This window comes from Alligator mississippiensis, chromosome 4 (assembly GCF_030867095.1).
Source record: "Alligator mississippiensis isolate rAllMis1 chromosome 4, rAllMis1, whole genome shotgun sequence".
NCBI classification, from domain to species: domain Eukaryota; kingdom Metazoa; phylum Chordata; order Crocodylia; family Alligatoridae; genus Alligator; species Alligator mississippiensis.
Window position 1 is genome coordinate 216,613,517 of NC_081827.1, and position 19,868 is coordinate 216,633,384.

General features: G+C 39.9%; 1 protein-coding gene across 2 annotated transcripts in view; it reads left to right on the forward strand.

The window, feature by feature from the left end:
- LOC102572122 (sodium channel protein type 1 subunit alpha) overlaps window positions 1–14,653 on the forward strand; it is a 177,411-nt gene extending 162,758 nt beyond the window's left edge. For both annotated transcript variants that reach the window (XM_019480413.2, XM_059727323.1), the window contains 5 exons: window positions 7,134–7,187; window positions 7,507–7,644; window positions 8,186–8,290; window positions 10,646–10,916; window positions 11,362–14,653. In XM_019480413.2, coding sequence (XP_019335958.1) covers window positions 7,134–7,187; window positions 7,507–7,644; window positions 8,186–8,290; window positions 10,646–10,916; window positions 11,362–12,539 — 1,746 coding nt within the window. In that variant the 3' untranslated portion in view covers window positions 12,540–14,653. The remainder of the gene's footprint in view (window positions 1–7,133; window positions 7,188–7,506; window positions 7,645–8,185; window positions 8,291–10,645; window positions 10,917–11,361) is intronic.
- The last annotated feature ends 5,215 nt before the right edge of the window (window positions 14,654–19,868 follow it).

A 19,868-nucleotide genomic window follows, 5' to 3' on the forward strand; every position in this document is an offset into this window, starting at 1 on the left:
CAGTGTCTGGGGCCAGTATAAGCCCCACTTAGTTGAAGCCAATCCAGCAGAACTCAGTAAGACATCCACCAAACCCTCACCAGCTCTCCTCGGGATCTCTGGCCAATAGGAATTTGGTTTGTTCAGGAGTAAAGATAGGGCTAGGTTTATCCCTTTCTGGCTCTCTTGACTTCAGCTCCTCCTTCCACAAGAGCATCTCTGCAGACTCAAGAAGAAATCACAGTGCCAGTTTGTATGTGGGTTATATTTTTAAGCTACTCTTTTCTGGGTTTTTTTCCCTTAAATTTTCCAAAAATACTTCTTTAAACAAAAACTTAAATGCTTAAAATCATCCTGTGACTGATCTAAAATCATAGGTATGAAATTACTTTCCTCATGGCTTAATCCAGTTATGCCCTTGGACATACCCAAACCTCATGTGAGGGAGAGCCAGGCCTGAGGAATCCAACAGAGCAGGCCTGATCATATTTTGAACATCTGTACCATGTAGTGTGAGTAGTGCCTCATTTTTGAATCTCAGCAACAGAGAGCTCGAGTTGTGGGTGGAACTTGGCTGGTACGTCCTTTTTTTTTCTAGTTGTGGTAAGCATAGAAGTGATCTCATATACCTGTGTTTTGTGTCACTCCTTGACCAAAGAGTGTCTTCTGTTTCTCTAGACTGGACAGGGAGACTTACACCTTTGCAGATGTGAGTGATAAATTGATAATACTGATCTGTAAACCTAACAATGAGATCCTGTTAGTGGGAGGGAAGAAGGATTTTAAAAAGTGCCTAAAGGAGCTAGGAACTCAAATGTAGCTGACATTCAATGGGATTTTTGCTTTTGTAAATGGAAGAGCATGATGAAGGACATGACTCAGGATGATAGCTTTTTAGGGCACACAGCTTCGTTAGTCAGAGCAGAGGTTATAAAAGCCATCTTCCAATTGATACAGAAAGAATATTAGATACAAAAATTAGGTCAGAATCCTGGGCAGGATTTTAAGACCATTTTGTTCTAGAGAAGGACAAGAGAGGTTCCTGAGAGAGGTGACTATGAAGCAACTGAAAGGAACAGATTAATACTGATATTAATTGGGGGAGTCTTTTAATATACTTGAAATAAAGTAAAGCTACTGGAAGAAATTGGTTTTTTGGCTTGGGACCAAAGATAAACACTGAACCTAAGGAATCTAGATACAAAGATATGGGTGTCAATAGATATGCTTACTGTGGTTTGTGTGTAGACATGCAGTCTTAACACCTCCTCCAAAAGTCCAGTGAAGTCATTTGGCATCAATAAAGTTTATTCTCTTGCTCCTAAAAAAGTAGATTTTCACCGTATTATTTCTGAGTTCAGTGTGTGCAGAGCAGGACTGTGTAGGTAGGAATCGGATGCACTGTTCTGCAGCACTCTGGGGAACACGCAGAAGTGGTTTAGGTCTCCTCCTAAGGAGAGGAGAGAAATGAAGTTATTCTTTCTTTGATGTCCATGAAATGAGACCCAGAGACAAAAATATTTTCTGTATTAAATATGTTGGCTCCTTATATGTGCCAAAAGTGTTATAGACTCCTGGGCAATATCATTTAGGACTTTGGTGATCAAACCGTAGGACAGATTTCCAAGATCCTTTCTATTTTGGGATTGGATTTAAGTGGAGTTTAAATATCCATCCTATGGAAGCTTTGAAGGTACCATTAGTTCAATATTTCTGTGTAGAAACACTTTCTGTTTTATGATCCAGTCCAGCTTGTTTTGGTCTGTGTGGATCTGCAGATTTGTCATCATTGTTTTTGTTCTGAACTTGTGTGAGGATTTTCTGTGACCCTGAAAAGAAGAAACAAAACAGAGACAGATCTGCTGGAAAAATTCCTTTTTCACATGCAGTTCTCATGCAGCAGTAAGTAGGGATGGAAAGGGAGGAGTGGCATGACTCTTTCATAACAGATATAAGCCTGGAGTCTAGTATTTGGAATTCCTCTGGTAAGTAAATCTTGGGTGGGAGAGATTTCTTTGGGTAAAATTTTGCAAGCCCAGGGTTGGATTCTAAAGTTAAGAGTTGATTATTTTGCCATAAAGTATATGAAAAGGAAAATAACAGAAGTTTTAGAAATATGAGGTAAAAAATGTGGAAGATAAAACCAGGGGCTACCAAGCAGATTTGGATAGCTATAAAATGCCGACATGAAATTAATTAAAAATAATTTATTGTTGTATCTTACATTAAAGAATAAAATGAAAATGTTCGTGAAATATTTTTTCCTGTTTCTTAGCTTTTGTTTTAAAACAAGCCTTTCATGTTTTTTTTATTCCATTCAAATGTACCCCTACCTAAAGTTTTCTTAGGTTTCTTTGACTCTTTAGCCAAAACAGTTTGGATCAGGTTCTTTGAAAGCAACTCCTTTGAAATCCATAGTTGCCCTGGATTTAAACCAGCATGACTGAGGAATCGGTTGTGAAATACTAAGTACCCCAGTGATACTGAGCTGTGTCTTGCCTTTCATTGTAATCTTGCATTATTGCTTTACTCAAAAAGAATGAAAATGGTTGATTTGAAAATGTGTAAACAAAGTTTAATTTTTCCTGAAGAAAAAAAAGATTATAGGCTAAATTCAGCCCTAACACAAGCAGGCATAAGATTCCACTGACCTCAGTAAAGTGTCTTGTGTTTCTTTTATATGTATGAAAGTATTGCTTAGGCAATATAGAGCTGAAGTAGAACATTTCTGTAATTGAGCTGAGGCTTCTATTTTGGGAAGTGAAGAAGCCATGTTATGCTCACCTAACTTCTCAATTAGTGTTAATAATTTCTTGTTACTATTTTTTTTCCTAATGATTCATGTGAAAGATTAATACAAATCTGAGCAATATGGTGAGGGAAAATTTTGTACTCTAGAAAGAAATCAGTTCATAACTCAGTAATTCTACTCTTTGTTGGGGTTTTCTAGTATATTTTTCTTCTTTTTCCCTCCGATTCTTGAGGAACATAAAATGTTCTAAAGTAATGAATGCTAAATTGAGTTAGTGTGATGAATACAGGTGCTATTTTAGCTTTTTTTTTTCCTACAGAAAGGTAGCATTTAATATCTAGAGGGTTTATTTATTCTCACACTCTGAAGCCTGTTCACATCCTCTATGGGCCCTCTTACATGGTAATTTTGGGTGTCTCTTGGAGCTCTTAACCCCTGGATCGTCTGCACATTAACACCTTAAAGTGGTTATAAGTGCTTATTTTGCATCTCAAAATTATGCCAGTCCCGGATAGGATTATCTCTGATTTGTTGTACCCAGCTCCTGTTCCATTAAGGTGTGGCCACTCTCCACAGACATGTCATCCATGCTTAAATCCTCCCGTATCCCAGGATCTCTCTCACCTCTGCCCATAGAGCAGGGATAGAAGCCTATCCTGGCTCACCAGCCCTCTAGTGGCAACTCACAGGTACAGCTCCTAGTTCTGCCCCTGCTCACCATGCAAGTCACAGCTAGTAGCAAGTCACAGGTGTGCAGGTGGGGGGCAGTCGGAGAAGGATTCTAGACTAGGCTGTGACTGCTCTAAACTCCCAGCTAATACAAACCCTGATTAACATTTGTGCACCTCACAGTGTAAGGTGTAACAGACCCTAGTACTACAAAGTTCATTTACTGTAGTAGTAGTGATACTGATATGGACTTGCTGAGGCCGTGTCCATTAGGGCTGTACGAAGCTTCGGTCGCTGATTTGATTTGGAGCAGATTCGGCCCTATTCGGTGGCTGAATCTCTGAATCCGAATCAAATCAGGAGATCTATTAATCTGTCTGAATCGAACTGGAAGCCTCTGATTCTATTTGGAGAGATTCAACGATTCAGCCATAGTCACAGCTTTATATGTTTTTTTCTATATACCTCAAGGTACCAGATGGCTTGTGAATGCTGAGATGGTGGGGCGGATGGAGCATCCCACAGGAGCATGGGGGCAGTTCCCATCATACTCGGCAGCAGACTTGGAAGTGGATCAAAAGCATTTCTGATTTACTTCTGCCCCCCCCCCTCCTGGCTTAGTAACTGGTGCCTTCTGGGTCTGGCGGGGGGTACTCAGGATCCCCCTGTGGCCAATCTTTTGGGTCAACCACCAAGTACATGGGCCAACCCCCGCACACTCCTGTGGGATGCTCCATCCTCCCTACCATCTCAGTGTTTGTGAGCCACACCTGGTACCTCGAGGTATGTAGAAAAAACATATAAAGCTGTGTCTATGGCCGAATTGCTGATTCTCTGAATCATAAGTCTTCAGATTCAGATCTGACCAAATCAAATTGGGACAGTGATCTGAATCAGCGAATAGAATCACTATCCTCTGAATTGGCCTGAATCTGAATCAAATATGGCCCACTTCATACACCCCTAGTGTCCACACAAATGTGGACATTTGTTTCCCTGGGGAGAAGAAGCAGAGGCACACTGTGCCGCTGCTACTTGTCCCTGGGGAATGCCTATGCCAGGTGCTCTCTGGCACATGGCAGGTTACCCTTGGTATGGTAGGAGAGGCTGGGGCCAGAACCAGGGTGGCCCCAGAACCTTACCTGGGCTGCTGGGGCCTACTAGGGCTATAACAGCAGCTATTCCATTGCTCAAAGACTGGCCAGCAGTTGGAGTGTGGCTTCTGCTGGCTAGGCTCTGGTTTTGGGCGGTGCACACTGCCCCCATGTGCCTCGCTCCACTTTTTTTTTTTTTTGCACAGATTTTTTTGACCCTGGGATTTCCCAGGGCCAAAAAACCCCCACCGCACTGCTACCTTGCAGTGCAAAGAACAGCTGAATATGCAGTATGTGCATTTGGTATGTGCATGCGGAGTGTGCAGCATGTGCATACTGCACGACCATGCTCGTCTGCATGCAGCGTAAAAGTTCAGGATTTTTTTAAATATTGTTTTATAATTGGCTCCTTTATTGGAAGATGAGGAATGTGAAAAGATTAATTTTAATATTGTAATTTTAGCCTTTTTCTCTTCCCTGAAATTAATCCAGGTTAATGTGAAATAGAACTGCATGCATAATGGAAAAAAAAATAATTTCACTCTGCCTGGGAGATCGTGAGTGGTGATTCAAGCAGCATGTGTCTGGGTCAAAGGACATAAAAGACATCTTTTGGAGGGACTCCTCTAACCCCTGCAGCTTGTACATGATGCAAAAACATGCCTGCTTAACAGACTGAGCAGATGGGTCATATTATGAGCACCCTGCAGTTTTCCAACTCTATATTGCTTAAGGTGGCAAATTTGATTTTCAGCTGGTCATGTTGACTTTAAAATCTCAAGCCAATTCACAAACCTTCATGTGTCTTTTATTCATGGGTAACTGCCTCCTAACACAGCCTGACACTTAAGAGTTTCACCACCATGCCATAAATTGTTAGTGTGATTGAATCTTACTGTGTGAAGGTATGAAACTTGCTCCACTTGAATGTATATGCAGGAAAATCCTGCATATCTGAAATTTCAGAGGTGTTTTCTGTTTTAAACTTGAACGGTCTATAGGGACCTTTTATTTTTTGAAAACATTCCACTTTTTCTCTTCTGTCAATGTTATGATGTTGTCAACTGTATTGTACTTGATATGCTGCATGGGCAGAGTTTGTTTTTCTGACAACTGCACAGTAAGCCTCAGGGAACCGGAGATGTCACTAATCATTGAAGAGGGCTTGTCCATTCTGAGTTTGGATCTGTGCATATTCTCTTTTTGGCAGGAATATGAAGGAACCAAAATTCCTGAAGCCTTGTAGAGCCAAGTGATAATAGATGGAACAAAACGGATACAGAACTATCTCAGCCTTTCATTTCTTCTTTGTTCATGTTTTAATAAAATCTCAATGCTTTGATTTCCGAAGATGTGCTTTGTAATCTATGATGGCTCTGACAGAGAACAACAGTTGAATGAACAATATTATTCTTTTGTAAAACACCATCTGAAGCCCATCCTCATCTCTTTGTGAGGTTTTACAGCATACACAGATATGGATTAGAAAAAAGGAAGAAATCTAGAGAAAGCTGTCACATACTGGGTGTGTCTACAAAGGCAGTAATTAATGTGAAGTAATAAACTCAGGAGCAATAAATTCTGGTGTTTATTGCCATTTAAATGTGTGCCCAGGACTGCAGCACATTGAGTTGGGTCAGAGCAGCCCCAGCAGGCAGAGGGCCCAAGGAGTCAGTCTGCCAGCCCGGGGCTGCTCCCCTCAGCTCAATGTGTTGTAGGGGGGCTGGATGGGGCATGAGGGTCCTTCAGCACAGGGTTAGCTGGAAGGCAGCCCCTGCAGTGAAGCACCCTCATGCCCCAGCCAGCTGAGGCAGTGTCTACACATGTGCTGCTGCAGTTTACTCCACAGCAGGATAGTACTCATAAATACAAGTACTATCCTGCTGTGGAGTAAGAGGGGTGCATGTGTAGACATTGACTGTGCAGCTAATTAATCTACTGTACAGTAGACATCTAGTATAGATGTACCCAGTGTGTACCTTAAAATTTGTCTTTTATGGTAAAGATACTCTTTTCTTCTTAGTATTTCCCAGAAAAAAACTATGTATAAGAGAACTTATGTCTCTCAAAACAGTGAAATTATAACTATGATAAAAACAAAATCACTACATCAGGAAGAATAATTTTTGACCATTGAAAATGTAAGAGTCAAACTGGGAATTAGAGATAGGGAAATAATTAGGTCTTTGGAGCTCATAACAATCCTTTATTCTGTTTGGTTGCCACCTTTCTTACTGATAGGACAGGCAGGATTACTCACCAGTCTTCATTGGTGGCAATCGACTTAAGATGGCTGTTTCTCAGTATTTCTCAGTTATATGTAGCATTTACATCTCAATTTGTTGAGTATTTATTCCATTACATCGATATTATATGCTATCATTTGTAATAGATGATTAGGAATTATATATTAGCTGGTTATATTCCTTGCTTTAAATGTCACTGCTCACAGATAGACAAAATAATAAGGTAAACAGTGACTTGAGTAATTTGAAATATAAAACTTGCTATTTAAGTTGTACAAAGATTCCTGGTACCATATTCACTTGCTGAAAATAATTCAATTAAAAGTTGGCTTCTAGCTGTATTCCTGAATCTGTATCTTACACAGATGTTAAGCTAATGTGTCCTCCTTACAGGCTACATTTAAAGGATGGATGGACATTATGTATGCAGCTGTCGATTCAAGAAACGTAAGCATTATACATATACTAAAGTCTTTTTTATGTACAAACTCTGAAGTCTATGCTAAAATAGGTATATATAAAATGAATGAAATAAAAAATGAATGCCTCCATATGACTAAAAATTCTGCTAAAACAAATTATTGTAAAATGATAGTAAAACTTTAATTAAGCTAAAGCAGAATAAAAGTACATTAATTTAAACAGAAAACATTGTGGTACTATCTCAGGGCAAATGTATTAGAGCCTTTTGTCCTGAGTTGCTGCTTGTCAGTTAGTGTTGACATGAAATGATAGTACTGATATTTTGCATTGTATTTATTTGTAGGTATTGGACCAACCTAAGTATGAAGACAACCTATACATGTATCTTTATTTTGTCATTTTTATCATTTTTGGGTCATTTTTTACCCTGAATCTGTTCATTGGTGTCATCATTGATAACTTCAACCAGCAAAAAAAGAAGATAAGTATTTCATCTCTGTTATAAAAGTAATATTACTTTTTTACAGTTGTAATATATGAGAATGTGGCATGCACTACATAGAATGAATTAAATGATTACCAAAAATAAGGTCCACCTTGTATAGAAGGGTGAGGACTAGCTCAGATAGAAATATTACAAATTGTCTACCAGTTACTGGTTGAACCCTTTCCGTCTCAAAGATGGCTAAACTTCTTGTGGAAGATGCTATGACCATAAAAAAACACAGAATTTGATAACCTGATTAACAGGATATTTATATCTTGTCTAAGATATTCTGAATTCCTAAACTAAAATCTAATTATCTTAACGGTTAATTAGACCCATTCTTTGATATTCAGCTCATGGCCATTTGTCTCCTTTGATCTCCTGGCAAGAATGCATTTAAAATCTGTTTCCATAATAAAATATAAAAGCAAGCATATGTTTCCTTTTAGTCATGTTCCTTTTACAAATGTGAATAATGTTTTGAAAGACTATGCCTTTAAAATGGTTATAATCAGTTTTGATTTCATTCCTTTACTTTGGAGGTCAAGACATCTTTATGACAGAAGAACAGAAGAAATACTACAATGCAATGAAAAAACTGGGATCCAAAAAACCACAAAAACCTATACCACGACCAGGGGTAAAAATGTATATGTTGATCTGTCCAAGCACTAGCATAACATGGGGTGGGAGAACAGGGCACATGTCCTAGGCAGTGCCTATGGGTGGGGTGCCAGAAGGACAGGGAGGTAATGCTTCATCCTACCACCTCTCACTCTACCTGCACAGAGGTCTTCAGGAAGTACCTGACACAGGTAATGCATGTAGTGGAATTCTGGGAATTGTAGTTTTGTAGAGCAGCAGTGGAGTTTGCTGCTGGGGGGTAGGGAGAGGGCAGGGGAAGAACTCACCTCCATATTTCACTGCTGAAAACTGCATTTTTTGCCCTGTCAACATGAGCTTTGGTGGCAAAAAAATGGGGAGTAATTTCCCCATTGACAGCACTGACTTTCACTGACACTTTAGGGAACTACAGTTCCCAGAACATCTTGTACTCCACGACACACACATTGGTTGGCCATGCTTCTGCCCACTGCCTTGTGCACCAGAACAGGTGTGTGAAGGGTGAGAGGACTGCTCTCAGAGCATTCTTTGAACATTATGCCTCCATAACCAAGCAACCAGAAGTGAAAAACTTGCACATTTTTAGGCATATTTCATCTATAAAAAAAACTAATGTACAAGTTGTCTTTAAGCAGTATATCAGTAAGCAACATGGAAAATTAGCATGGAATGAAAGGAACTGTTTTCACTGTAGGAAAAATCTGTTTATTTATCAATAAAGGGCACGTACATATTTTGGCAGAAATTTTCAAAGATGCCTGATGACCATATATGCCCAAGTCTCTCTAAAATTCAATGGAGACTGGATGCCCAAATTCTTTAAGGCCTTTTGAAAACCTAATATTGTATTATGGCATATTACAGGTAGAACTGTTTCATAGAAGTGACAGAAACCCATCTGTGGTGGTCGAGTGGTAGGCCGGGCTGTGGCCAGTAGCCCGAAACGGCAGGCGGGTACTTTTACCGATGGAGCGGAATTAGGCATAGAAGCATACTGGTTGAACAAAGAGATTGTTTACTTACGCTGTTGGTGTGTACAGCGTAGGAAGAGTTGACTAGCTTAGTCGCAGTTACAAACGCAGAAAAGACACTCTCAAAGACGCGAGAGAAACGAGATGAGACGAGAAGAAATTTCTGTAACTGGCTTACGGCGGTACCGGGGTCGGGAGTACGTCGGGACAGTCGAAGACGGGGAGTCGTTGGTGGGTGATCAGTCTGCCAAGTTCACTCCGAGATGTGCGCGGAGTTCTCCGACTTGGGCGGAAACTGCTTTAACTTTTATATGACTAACAAGCCAATCACTAGTCACCAAATATGAATAATTTAGAACTGGCCAATGGTGGCGTGCGTGCCCGCACAAAGTTGGCGGGAACTTTTCATTGTACCGGGGTTTTCTACCGTGGCAGAAAATTCCACTGTGGCGGGAAACACCACAGCATTATGGACATCAATGAAACCTTCTACTGTGACATAGGCACTCAACTCATTTGGTTATGACACCATCTATTTAAATTTACTTAGCACTTCCCATCATAGTGTCCAGACTGCAGTTGCTTGTAACAGCCAGCTGTCATTTAGGTCAGAATTTCTCATTCTTGCTGGCTAATTTTTTTCCTGGAAAGTTCAGCAAAAAAGAATAAAAGATGTCTAGAACTTGGAGGACAATCAAGAAATATGCCACAGTTAAATAAATGGTCCAGAGTCCTGCCACTACACAAGCTTTAGTTAAAGCACTCCATGGCCATTTTGAAACAACATGATGGTGAGGTGATGCTCATTCTAATTAAAATGTGGAGCAGAGTTGATTGACTCTGCTCTGACACGTTCCAGTTATAACACTAATAAGCATGTCTGCAGGTACCCTTAGTGATTGAGCTTAGCGTTGGGCACCCTAGGGGTTGGAAAAACAAAAGACCAGTCCACTAACACTCTCTGGCTGGACAGCATGCCTTCATGTGACTTTGTAGTACTCCTTGCAGGGGCTCTGAATGTGTGTATACCCCTGTAGCGCTCCAATTTTTATAGTGCTGCCAGTGCTCAGGCACTTGCAGTGCTATGCATGAACTTGTGTTTAAGGCCTAAGGTAGTGAAGTGAGACTCACTAGAGCTGGATTCTAGTCAATGTCCTGCCTTGGACATCTCTGAGATGGACAAGAATCACAATGCATACATTTATTGGGACTGACTTAAGTTGTCATATTTGTATTATTATTTGATAAGGCTGAACTTTTTATTGAAATGTCATATGATGACTTATAAAGAGATTACCTTTATAAATAAATTAACCTTCTTCCAATATAATATAATAAAGAAGAAAAAAGTCAAGGTGTGGATTACATGGTTCTCTCTTTTTGTTTTTTTCTATTCCCAGAACAAGTTCCAAGGCATGGTCTTTGATTTTGTGACTCAACAAGTATTTGATATCACCATCATGATTCTTATCTGCCTTAATATGGTCACCATGATGGTAGAAACAGATGATCAGAGTAAAGAGATGGAAAATATTTTACAGAGGATTAACCTAGTGTTTATTGTCCTTTTTACTGGAGAATGTGTCCTGAAAATGATCTCACTCCGCTATTACTACTTCACCATAGGATGGAATATTTTTGATTTTGTAGTTGTCATTCTCTCCATAGTTGGTAAGAAACACTTATATTCAAAAAGCAACATAATGAATGGAAGAACAAATGCTGGTTTTAAAACTGGTAGTCATTTTTATTATTTAACAATAATAATTTAGAAGATCAGACATTTACTTTACTTCCACTTCCAAAATTTACAGTAAATGAGCACACAATAAAGTATTTTTAATAATGAGTTATTGTATCAGAGGTAAAAATAACCCTCTCTTAATGCTAGTGTGTGTTAATATCTACTTGTTTGATAAAAATGTACTGCAAAAAGAGCTAAAATGAAAATAGGACCTATGTTATGCCTTTTCTCAGGTCCCTTTAAGAAAACCTTAAAATATACCCCCCTCACCATTCAAAATCTAAGGATATATTAGGTCTGTCCTAATTTAAATTGTTGTTAAATATTATCCCCTTACAAAGGTGTTTTTTAATCTGTTTGTTTGTTTTACAGGTATGTTTCTATCTGAGTTGATTGAAAAATATTTTGTGTCCCCCACCTTGTTCAGAGTCATCCGACTCGCCAGAATTGGTCGAATCCTGCGACTCATTAAAGGGGCTAAAGGGATCCGCACTCTGCTCTTTGCTTTGATGATGTCTCTTCCTGCTTTGTTTAACATTGGCCTCCTGCTCTTCCTGGTCATGTTTATCTATGCCATATTTGGAATGTCCAACTTTGCCTATGTTAAGAGGGAAGCTGGGATTGATGACATGTTCAACTTTGAAACTTTTGGCAACAGCATGATCTGCCTATTTCAAATTACCACATCTGCTGGTTGGGATGGCTTGTTAGCACCAATTCTTAACAGTGGGGAACCAGACTGTGACCCATATAGAGTTCACCCTGGAAGCTCCGTTAAAGGAGACTGTGGTAACCCTTCAGTTGGGATTTTCTTTTTTGTCAGTTACATTATCATATCATTTCTAGTTGTAGTAAACATGTATATTGCTGTAATTTTGGAGAACTTTGGTGTTGCAACTGAAGAAAGTGCTGAACCTTTAAGTGAGGATGACTTTGAGATGTTCTATGAGGTTTGGGAAAAGTTTGATCCAGATGCAACTCAGTTCATGGAATTTGAGAAGCTATCTGAGTTTGCAGCTGCACTTGAGCCACCTCTTCATTTACCAAAGCCTAACAAAGTCCAGCTTATTGCAATGGATATGCCCATGGTAAGTGGTGACAGAATTCATTGCCTGGACATCTTGTTTGCTTTTACAAAGCGTGTTTTGGGTGAAAGTGGAGAGATGGATGCACTTCGAATACAAATGGAAGATCGGTTTATGGCAGCCAATCCTTCCAAAGCCTCTTATGAACCAATTACAACCACATTAAAACGTAAACAGGAAGAAGTATCTGCTTCCATTATTCAGCGTGCTTTCAGACGTCACCTTTTAAAACAAACAGTAAAACAGGCTTCATTTATATATAACAAAAATAAAAATGAAGGAGGGGCTGGTCTGTGTATTAAAGATGAAATTCTCATTGACAAGTTGAATGAAAACTCATTTACAGAGAAAACAGACATGACCACCTCAACAGCTATTTGTCCACCTTCTTACGATCGTGTGACAAGGCCAGTCAAAGAAAAATATGAACATGAAGACAAAGACGTCCAGGAGAAGGAAAAGTAAAATGCAATCAAAAAATCTGTTTGTCTGAAAAACTGTTTACAACCTGTGAAGGTGTGGTAGATTTGTGTCAACAGGACTCCCGTAGGAGGTCTATGCCAAACAGACAGTTTTTACGAATAAACTGTATATTTAAGGTCAGTGCCTATAACAAGACAGTGGCCCCTCGTCAGTAAACTGTGACTGTAGTATAGGGAAACAACTTTGACAGGTGGTTACTGTTACTACCAGCTGACACTGCTGAAAAGGAGAGAAAAAATGGCTACTCAGACTGTAGGGACCAGTTAAAAGGGGTGTAAACCAATAAATTCTGTGTTTAACATAAAACACTTAGTACAGTAACTGTATCCACTGTTTGCATTTCAACTGCCACATTTGTCATATTTTTACAAAATCTATGTTGGTGGATTCATCTTTTTTTTATTCATATGTTGTTTATTATATGTGACTATTTTTGTAAATGGGGTTTGTGTTGGGGTAGGGGGTTAACTACTACTTTACAGGTATGAGGACCAGGTGTTCTAGTATATGACTCTAATATACACACAGAAATGATTTGCATGAAGGCATGCTGCACTTATAGATCATGCATGAAAAAACATTAAGTCACAAAGAATAAGATTTTTAACTTCTTGGTGTTTCTGGGAGGGAGTAATACATTTTGAGGTGCTTAATTAATGTATTCATGTTATGTCACATCCAAACAAGTCTTTATATGCCTGTAAAGTCCCCTGTGATCCACAAGAACAGAACGGATGGATATTTTTTTACACAGACCATTAAATCTCAGCAAGTGCAAACTTCTTTCTAAGGTCTGAAGTCATAGATTTTGTCTCTTTGTCAGATGTTTTTTCTGTATGAAAATATTACATGAATCTGCCCTAGAACATAAATTGACCAAAAAAGAACCCTTTATCGAGTTGTTCTGCTTTATCCTGCAGTATTGTTTAGCCATCTTCAGCTCTCAGTAAGGTTGACATTGTATGTTTAATGAAAAGCTCTCTGTTCTGTAAATAGCAATTTTTAACATGTGGTGCATGTTTGAGCAAACCAGTAATGATCTGAGCACATTTATTGCATCAAATATGTACCACAATACATGTAGTGTGCAAGCTTTCAACAGGTAAAATTATGTATTCTCTACCATTATAGATAGTTTGGATGCTATCAATGCATGTTTATATTGCCTATGCTGCTGCTGTTTTGACTGTCCAGAATTCTCAAATATGGGAAGCCATACATCAGAGGTAATGTGAAACAAACTGTTCAACAAAACCTCATTCCTTCATATCATTAAGCAATAGTTTGCAGCTATTTACCTTTTTGTTTTCCATTTTTAAACTTTATGTGAAAAGCATAGTGTATAGCCAGACTGTACAGACACATTGCAAACTGCTAAACCTGTTGAAAATAATGTGGTTAGAATTTTATAAGCAAATATAAATACTGTAAAAAATCATTTTATTTTATTTTTCAGCATTATGTACATAAAATAAGAAATGAATTTTATCTTCAGGTTGAAATCACAGCCATTTTTGTTACTTTCTGTCCATAGTAATTTTTTGTGGAAGAACTTCAGAGAATAAGAAATGAAAAAGAGAATGGGTAGTTGTAGGGTTTTTTATTTATATTTGCAAACATTTCAGTTTGCAATAATATAATAGCTTCTGCTAAATCCAGTCAGAATTTGCTTGCTTCCAAAAATCTATATTTTTGCAGTTGAAAGAGGATGTAGGATGTAAAGTTTTGTTTGAATTTCTAGCAGTGCCTGCATCAGAAGCTTTAAGATAAAATTTTCTTTCACAGATTCCTTAATCTTTTATTTATGTAGATCCTTTTATTCATATTAATTCATGCATCATTAGAAATGCTATAAATATTAATCCAGGGTCCACAATATTTTTTCACGAAAAAAGTAGCAAAATTGTATAATCAAACACATCAGGACATTTTACGTTTCTTACACAGGAATATTAAATATAGACTTCTTTTATTAAAACTATTGACTTAAACTGTATTAGTGAACTGCATGCAGGAAAATGCTACTATTACCCTAACTGATGCTAAACAACATTACTAATGCGCCAAAATAATAAAAATTACATTTTTTTATTGTATGCTTTTGGCTGTCTGTTTTTATTAGCTAAAACAAATGTAAAATAAAATGTTATGAAGCATAAAGTTCTGATCCTACAAAACTTAACAGGTGGCCATACTGCTTTATTATCAGTAAAAATCCTATTGGTATCACAAAAGTACAACAAATGGTTTGTATTTAGGGTGACCCCTCCCATGGGCGACTGGTGCTGTTTTAGTCGTTGGAAGGGGGGGGAGGGGACACATGTCCCCCCAGTGACCAGTTAGCAAATGGGGGGGATTCTCCCACGGCTAATTCTGCCAACTGGGGGGGGTCCCCCTCCACCAATTTTGCTAACCAGGGGGGAGAAGTGCGGAAGCACAGCCGGTAAGGGGGTGCACCAGTGCTCCCCCTAAGCATGACCACTGACCCCTCCCTTCTCTAATTGGGTGGGACAGACCTGAAACGTAAAGATCAAGTCCAGTCCTGGGCTGAATGACTCTGGGACAGCATTTGTTCCAGATTTCCCTCAACAACTATCATCCCAGTATCATGTGAAGGGATCCTGGTTTTGTGTTCACTGCTAGGGGCTAGTGGGGAACAGGTTGCAGGGGGCACCAAGTGCATGTGTGCATGTGCACACATGCATGTGGCTGGCAATAGAGTCGGGTAGTGGTGGAGAACAGCTCCCCCAGCTGCCTGCAGGTAAGTCTATGGGCCAGAAGGGGCATAGGTAATGGTGGGGTGGAGACCAGATTGAGGGGCCCCCACGGTGAGGGAGTGAGTGGGACTGGGTTGGTGGGAGTGCTGTCCAGTGTGGGCGATACAAGGGGCCTGGGGCTGGAATGCGCAGCAATAGGGCCCAGCTGGGGAGTGGGATGAAGCCACAGGGGGTGGCAGGGGTGCTGGCTCCCCACTGTTGCACATACTCCCTAGGAGAGGGGTATAGGAGGGCACATGGCCACCCCTGATTTGTATGTGGGGCAGGGGTAGACTGCCTCCTGAGGGTCAGGGCTCCCCATCCTGCTGCCCTCCCCTCAGGCCCTCCGCAGCCCAGTGGGTGGGATCCAGCGCAGGAGGGTGGAGAAGGACAGGAGGCTTGGGGTCCCGCTTTTATATTTTGAAAGGTGGTCACCCTATTTGTATTGCCACTGGTAATGTTCACAGGACTGTGTAACAACCTCCCCCCCGCCCCCACACACACATACAAAGGCATATTATAAATAATGTGGGCCGGGGGGGAACAGCAGCAATGTGTTGGAACAACAGGAATAGGAATAGCAATAGCAATAGGGGAACAACAGTAATGTGAATAGGACTTTATTTAAAATTTTCCTAGCAAGATAGTTTATTTTAACATATTATTTCATCTTTTTAAAAACTGCAGCTTTTTTCCTTTCGTTTTCTTTTCTGCCACTTTTATTTTCACTGAGTAGACTCTTAGAGCACTTACACACGTGCAAGGCTGCTCTGACGTGCTGTAATTAAAGTGTGTCAGAGCAGACTTGATGAGTCTGCTGGAGCGTGTTAATTACTGCACTCCATCAGACTCCAGCATCTCATGTATTAGTGTCCCTCCACCGAAAAATGTTGGTGGGGGCACTTTAACTAAAGCTTGTTTGACGAGCTTTATTTAAAGGACCCCACCACCATTTTTCAGCGTGGGGACGCTGATACATGAGACACTCCAGGCACTTTAATTGGAGCGGCTCTCAGAGCTGCCTTAATTAAAGTGCCCTCCCCCCAACACCAAGCACATGTATAAACACCCTTATTATATAAACAGCTATACAGGGCCAGTTCTGTCCATGGTGGCAGAGTGAGCAGCATCAGAGAGTCTCTAGGATTAATGCAGTTGCTGTTTGCCCTGGCTATTGACACACGTTGCCAACAGGGCTCCATAGCCCAGATTTCACTGGTGGACTTTGCCCCACATTCCTGGCCACTCTAGGAGCTCCTGGGACTAGAAGACATGGCTCCATGGGCTAGATCTTAGGGCTATGTGAAGCTTCAGTCACTGACTTGAATTTGGCCCGATTTGGTGGGCAAATGTCCAAATTGAATCAGGAGACCTTTAATCTCTCCAAATCAAATCGGAACCTTCTGAATTGATCTGGAAAGATTCGGACATAGACACAGCTTTAAATATTTTTTCTACATACCTCAAGGTACCAGCTGGCTCAGGAATGCTGTGATGCTGGGCAGATGGAGCGTCCCACAGGAGTGTGGGGGGTTCCCAGCACGCTCGGCAGCAGACCCGGAAGTGGACCAGAAGTACTTCCACTCTACTTCTGTGTTCGCTGCAGAGCATGCGGGGCATGGCAGGCACACTCCTGTGAGATGCTCCATCTGCCCCAGCATCGCAGGATTCATGAGCCACGCCTGGTACCTCAAGGTATGTAGAAAAAATATTTAAACTTGTGTCTATGGCCGAATCGCTGATTCTCTAAATCAGCACTGAATCTTCAGATTTGGATTCAGTCAAATTGAATCGGGGACAGTGATATGAATCAACGGATCGACTCACTGTCCCTGATTTGGGCCAAATCTGAAATCGAATTGAATAGGGCCCGTTTCGCACACCCCTACCAGATATGGCCTGTGGACCATATGTTTGAAACCCCTGTCACAGATCAAAGCCCACATTGGTTGCACTTAGAAAGAATCTACTCCTGGCAAGGGGTGAAGGTTAGTTACGTTTAATACTGCTCATCACATGATATAGTTAACTCATCTGCAGATCATGATAGAAGTGGATAAAGCTGTTGCTTTACTTCCTTAAATAGACAGTGGAAAGTAGCTAGAGTCTCTTCTTCTCTTTGGGCACTCTCATGTGGTATTTGGGACCATAGCTGCTAGATTCTTTTTCCTTCTTAGGAAACATGTAATTCACAAAAAATGGAAGAGAAGGAAAGTTATTCCACCATTCAGCCCAATGGTTTAGTGGTTAGAGTATTTGCTCAAAGAGTAGAAGATCCAGGTTCCGGTTCTATTCAGGAACGGTTTAAACCTAGATTTCCCAATTTCCTGCAGAGTGTCCAAACAACTTCCTATCCTTCCAGCTGAAGCTGGCCCATGGGAATGTACAAATTGGGTAGTTACTAAATTGTTTATTTTACATACACCCATCTACTAGCATATTAAAGCATTTAGAAACCCTAGGATAAGAAAGTTGGAGGATTATTTTTGAATCATTCTGAGTTACTCACACAGAAAGCACAGAGAAAGCTCCCTTGCTGCAAGGTGAGTTTTGTCTCTGTCTGTGTAGTTTTGGTGTCCTTAGCTCCATAAAAACACCCATGGAGCTAAGAATATGATAATTATGTGACGTAGCATATTGCCTGCTTCTGAGGCTGCCTTAACCCAGAGCTGGAGTCTGCTGTTCTCTACATTCACTGGGTGGTGCATCCTTGGTTTAAGGAACTAGTCACACAAGACATTACTATTCCAGATCTGGAAGCATAATTGTAAAAGGAAAGGAAGAAACAAACCTACCATGATCTTCTCTCTTCACTCCTTCTTAAAGGCTCACAAGTTTTAGAAGTTCAGTTTACCCTTTGAAACAGGGGATGAGACTCCAACTTGACAAGCTGACAAAAACGTGAAGGTGGAACCAGCATATTAACCTGCATGTTAATGTCTGTCTATTGTACAAATAAACACACGTAAATTACTTAGTTTTTTTTCTAATTTGGAAGGCAATTTGGTCAGCTGAAGTGTACAGGTAGACCAATTAATTTTGTCAATCATGCTGTGGACAAGGCTAGCAACCTAGGAGGTACCATAATTCTCAAAGCTAACACTTCATTCTGCATTAGGAATGGTGGCAGGAAGTTAGTTTTGGTGAAAGGCTTAATAAAGAGAATATGTGCAGAGAAATAAAAAAGGAAAACATTCCCACTAAGTGCAAGAGCATATTTTCCTTTCATAATTCTTATTAGAAACATCCCAGTCAACCAGTTAAAAACAATTTGGTTCAAACTTTTAAATCCATTGCAGAGATTTCTGTAAAAAAACGAAAAATTCTGAACTGAAGGTTAAAAGGTATTATGATGGGAGGACTGACATTTTCGAACTGAGACCCAGAGAATTAATATATAGTACTGTAAGTCTTAGCAGATTGTTTGTGTGACTAGTCACATGTTAACAGGGAAGATATACCAGGGAAGGTATACTAAAGGGAAGATATACTACAGGGAAGATGTACTATCTAATAGCCTTGTTTACTATGTTCATTATTGACTAAAATTCTACCAGCTCATTCTCCTTTCCTTCTTTTGCATGCTTATAGGAGTTAGTTGAAAAGATTTGTTAAAAGGGAATCATACTGGAATAATGCCAGGAGATGTCTCACACGCTGGATGAAAACAAACATACATAGTTGTTGCTTACAACTGTACTAAGTTTGCAGTGATGTGGAAGTTAGATCATTACTTTAAATTATAGCACTGACTTGTAGAATGAACATTTATGGAACAGTTTTAAGATTCTATTGAATTATCAGGTGTTTCATAATCTTTTGGTACCAGGCATCAAAAGTTTGTAATAGATTAGAGCAGCTCACAAATTCATTAGAATAGTCTAGTTTGAGCTCAGTGTCTCATTTTATTGAGGGAAAACTGCAAGTCCCAGTAAATGCATTATAAGCGTGGGAGTTGGGGGGGTTTTTCTGGCATCAATACTGGTATTAAATTCAATTTGATCAGTGCATTTCATTCACATGTTAGAAGGAATCTTCAGCAAATCTAAAAGAAAGTTAATTTAAATATAATCATGAGTAATTGTCCAGAAACAATGAAATAAGAGTTTATCTATGAAGACACCCTGAAGCTTGACTAAACTTCTCAAATGGACTCAAAATTTATATTAAGTTTATCTATTCAAATTGACAAGAGAAAAAGTGAATGTGTCAGCCTGATTATGCATTAAATGCATACAGAAAGCTTATACCTTTCTTCAGTAGTGCTCAAGAAAGAGATGCAGGTACTATGAGCACAAAAAATCCAAAGCTAAGTACAGACGGTCAAAAACCTTGAGGCTGAATTGATTCAGTCTTTGCAGGTTAGTCTAAGATGCAAACATTGAACCAATAAGCAAATTAACGGACATTCACCAGTGATTCAGGAAACACAGCTACACGTCTGCAGTGGCTCAAGCCAGAAGCCAGAGGGGTGCTACAGCACAGTTCTCTGGCACGTGTTCACTTCCTCTTCCTCCTGCTCCCAAGGTCTCTGGGATTTGCAGTCTACCATCAC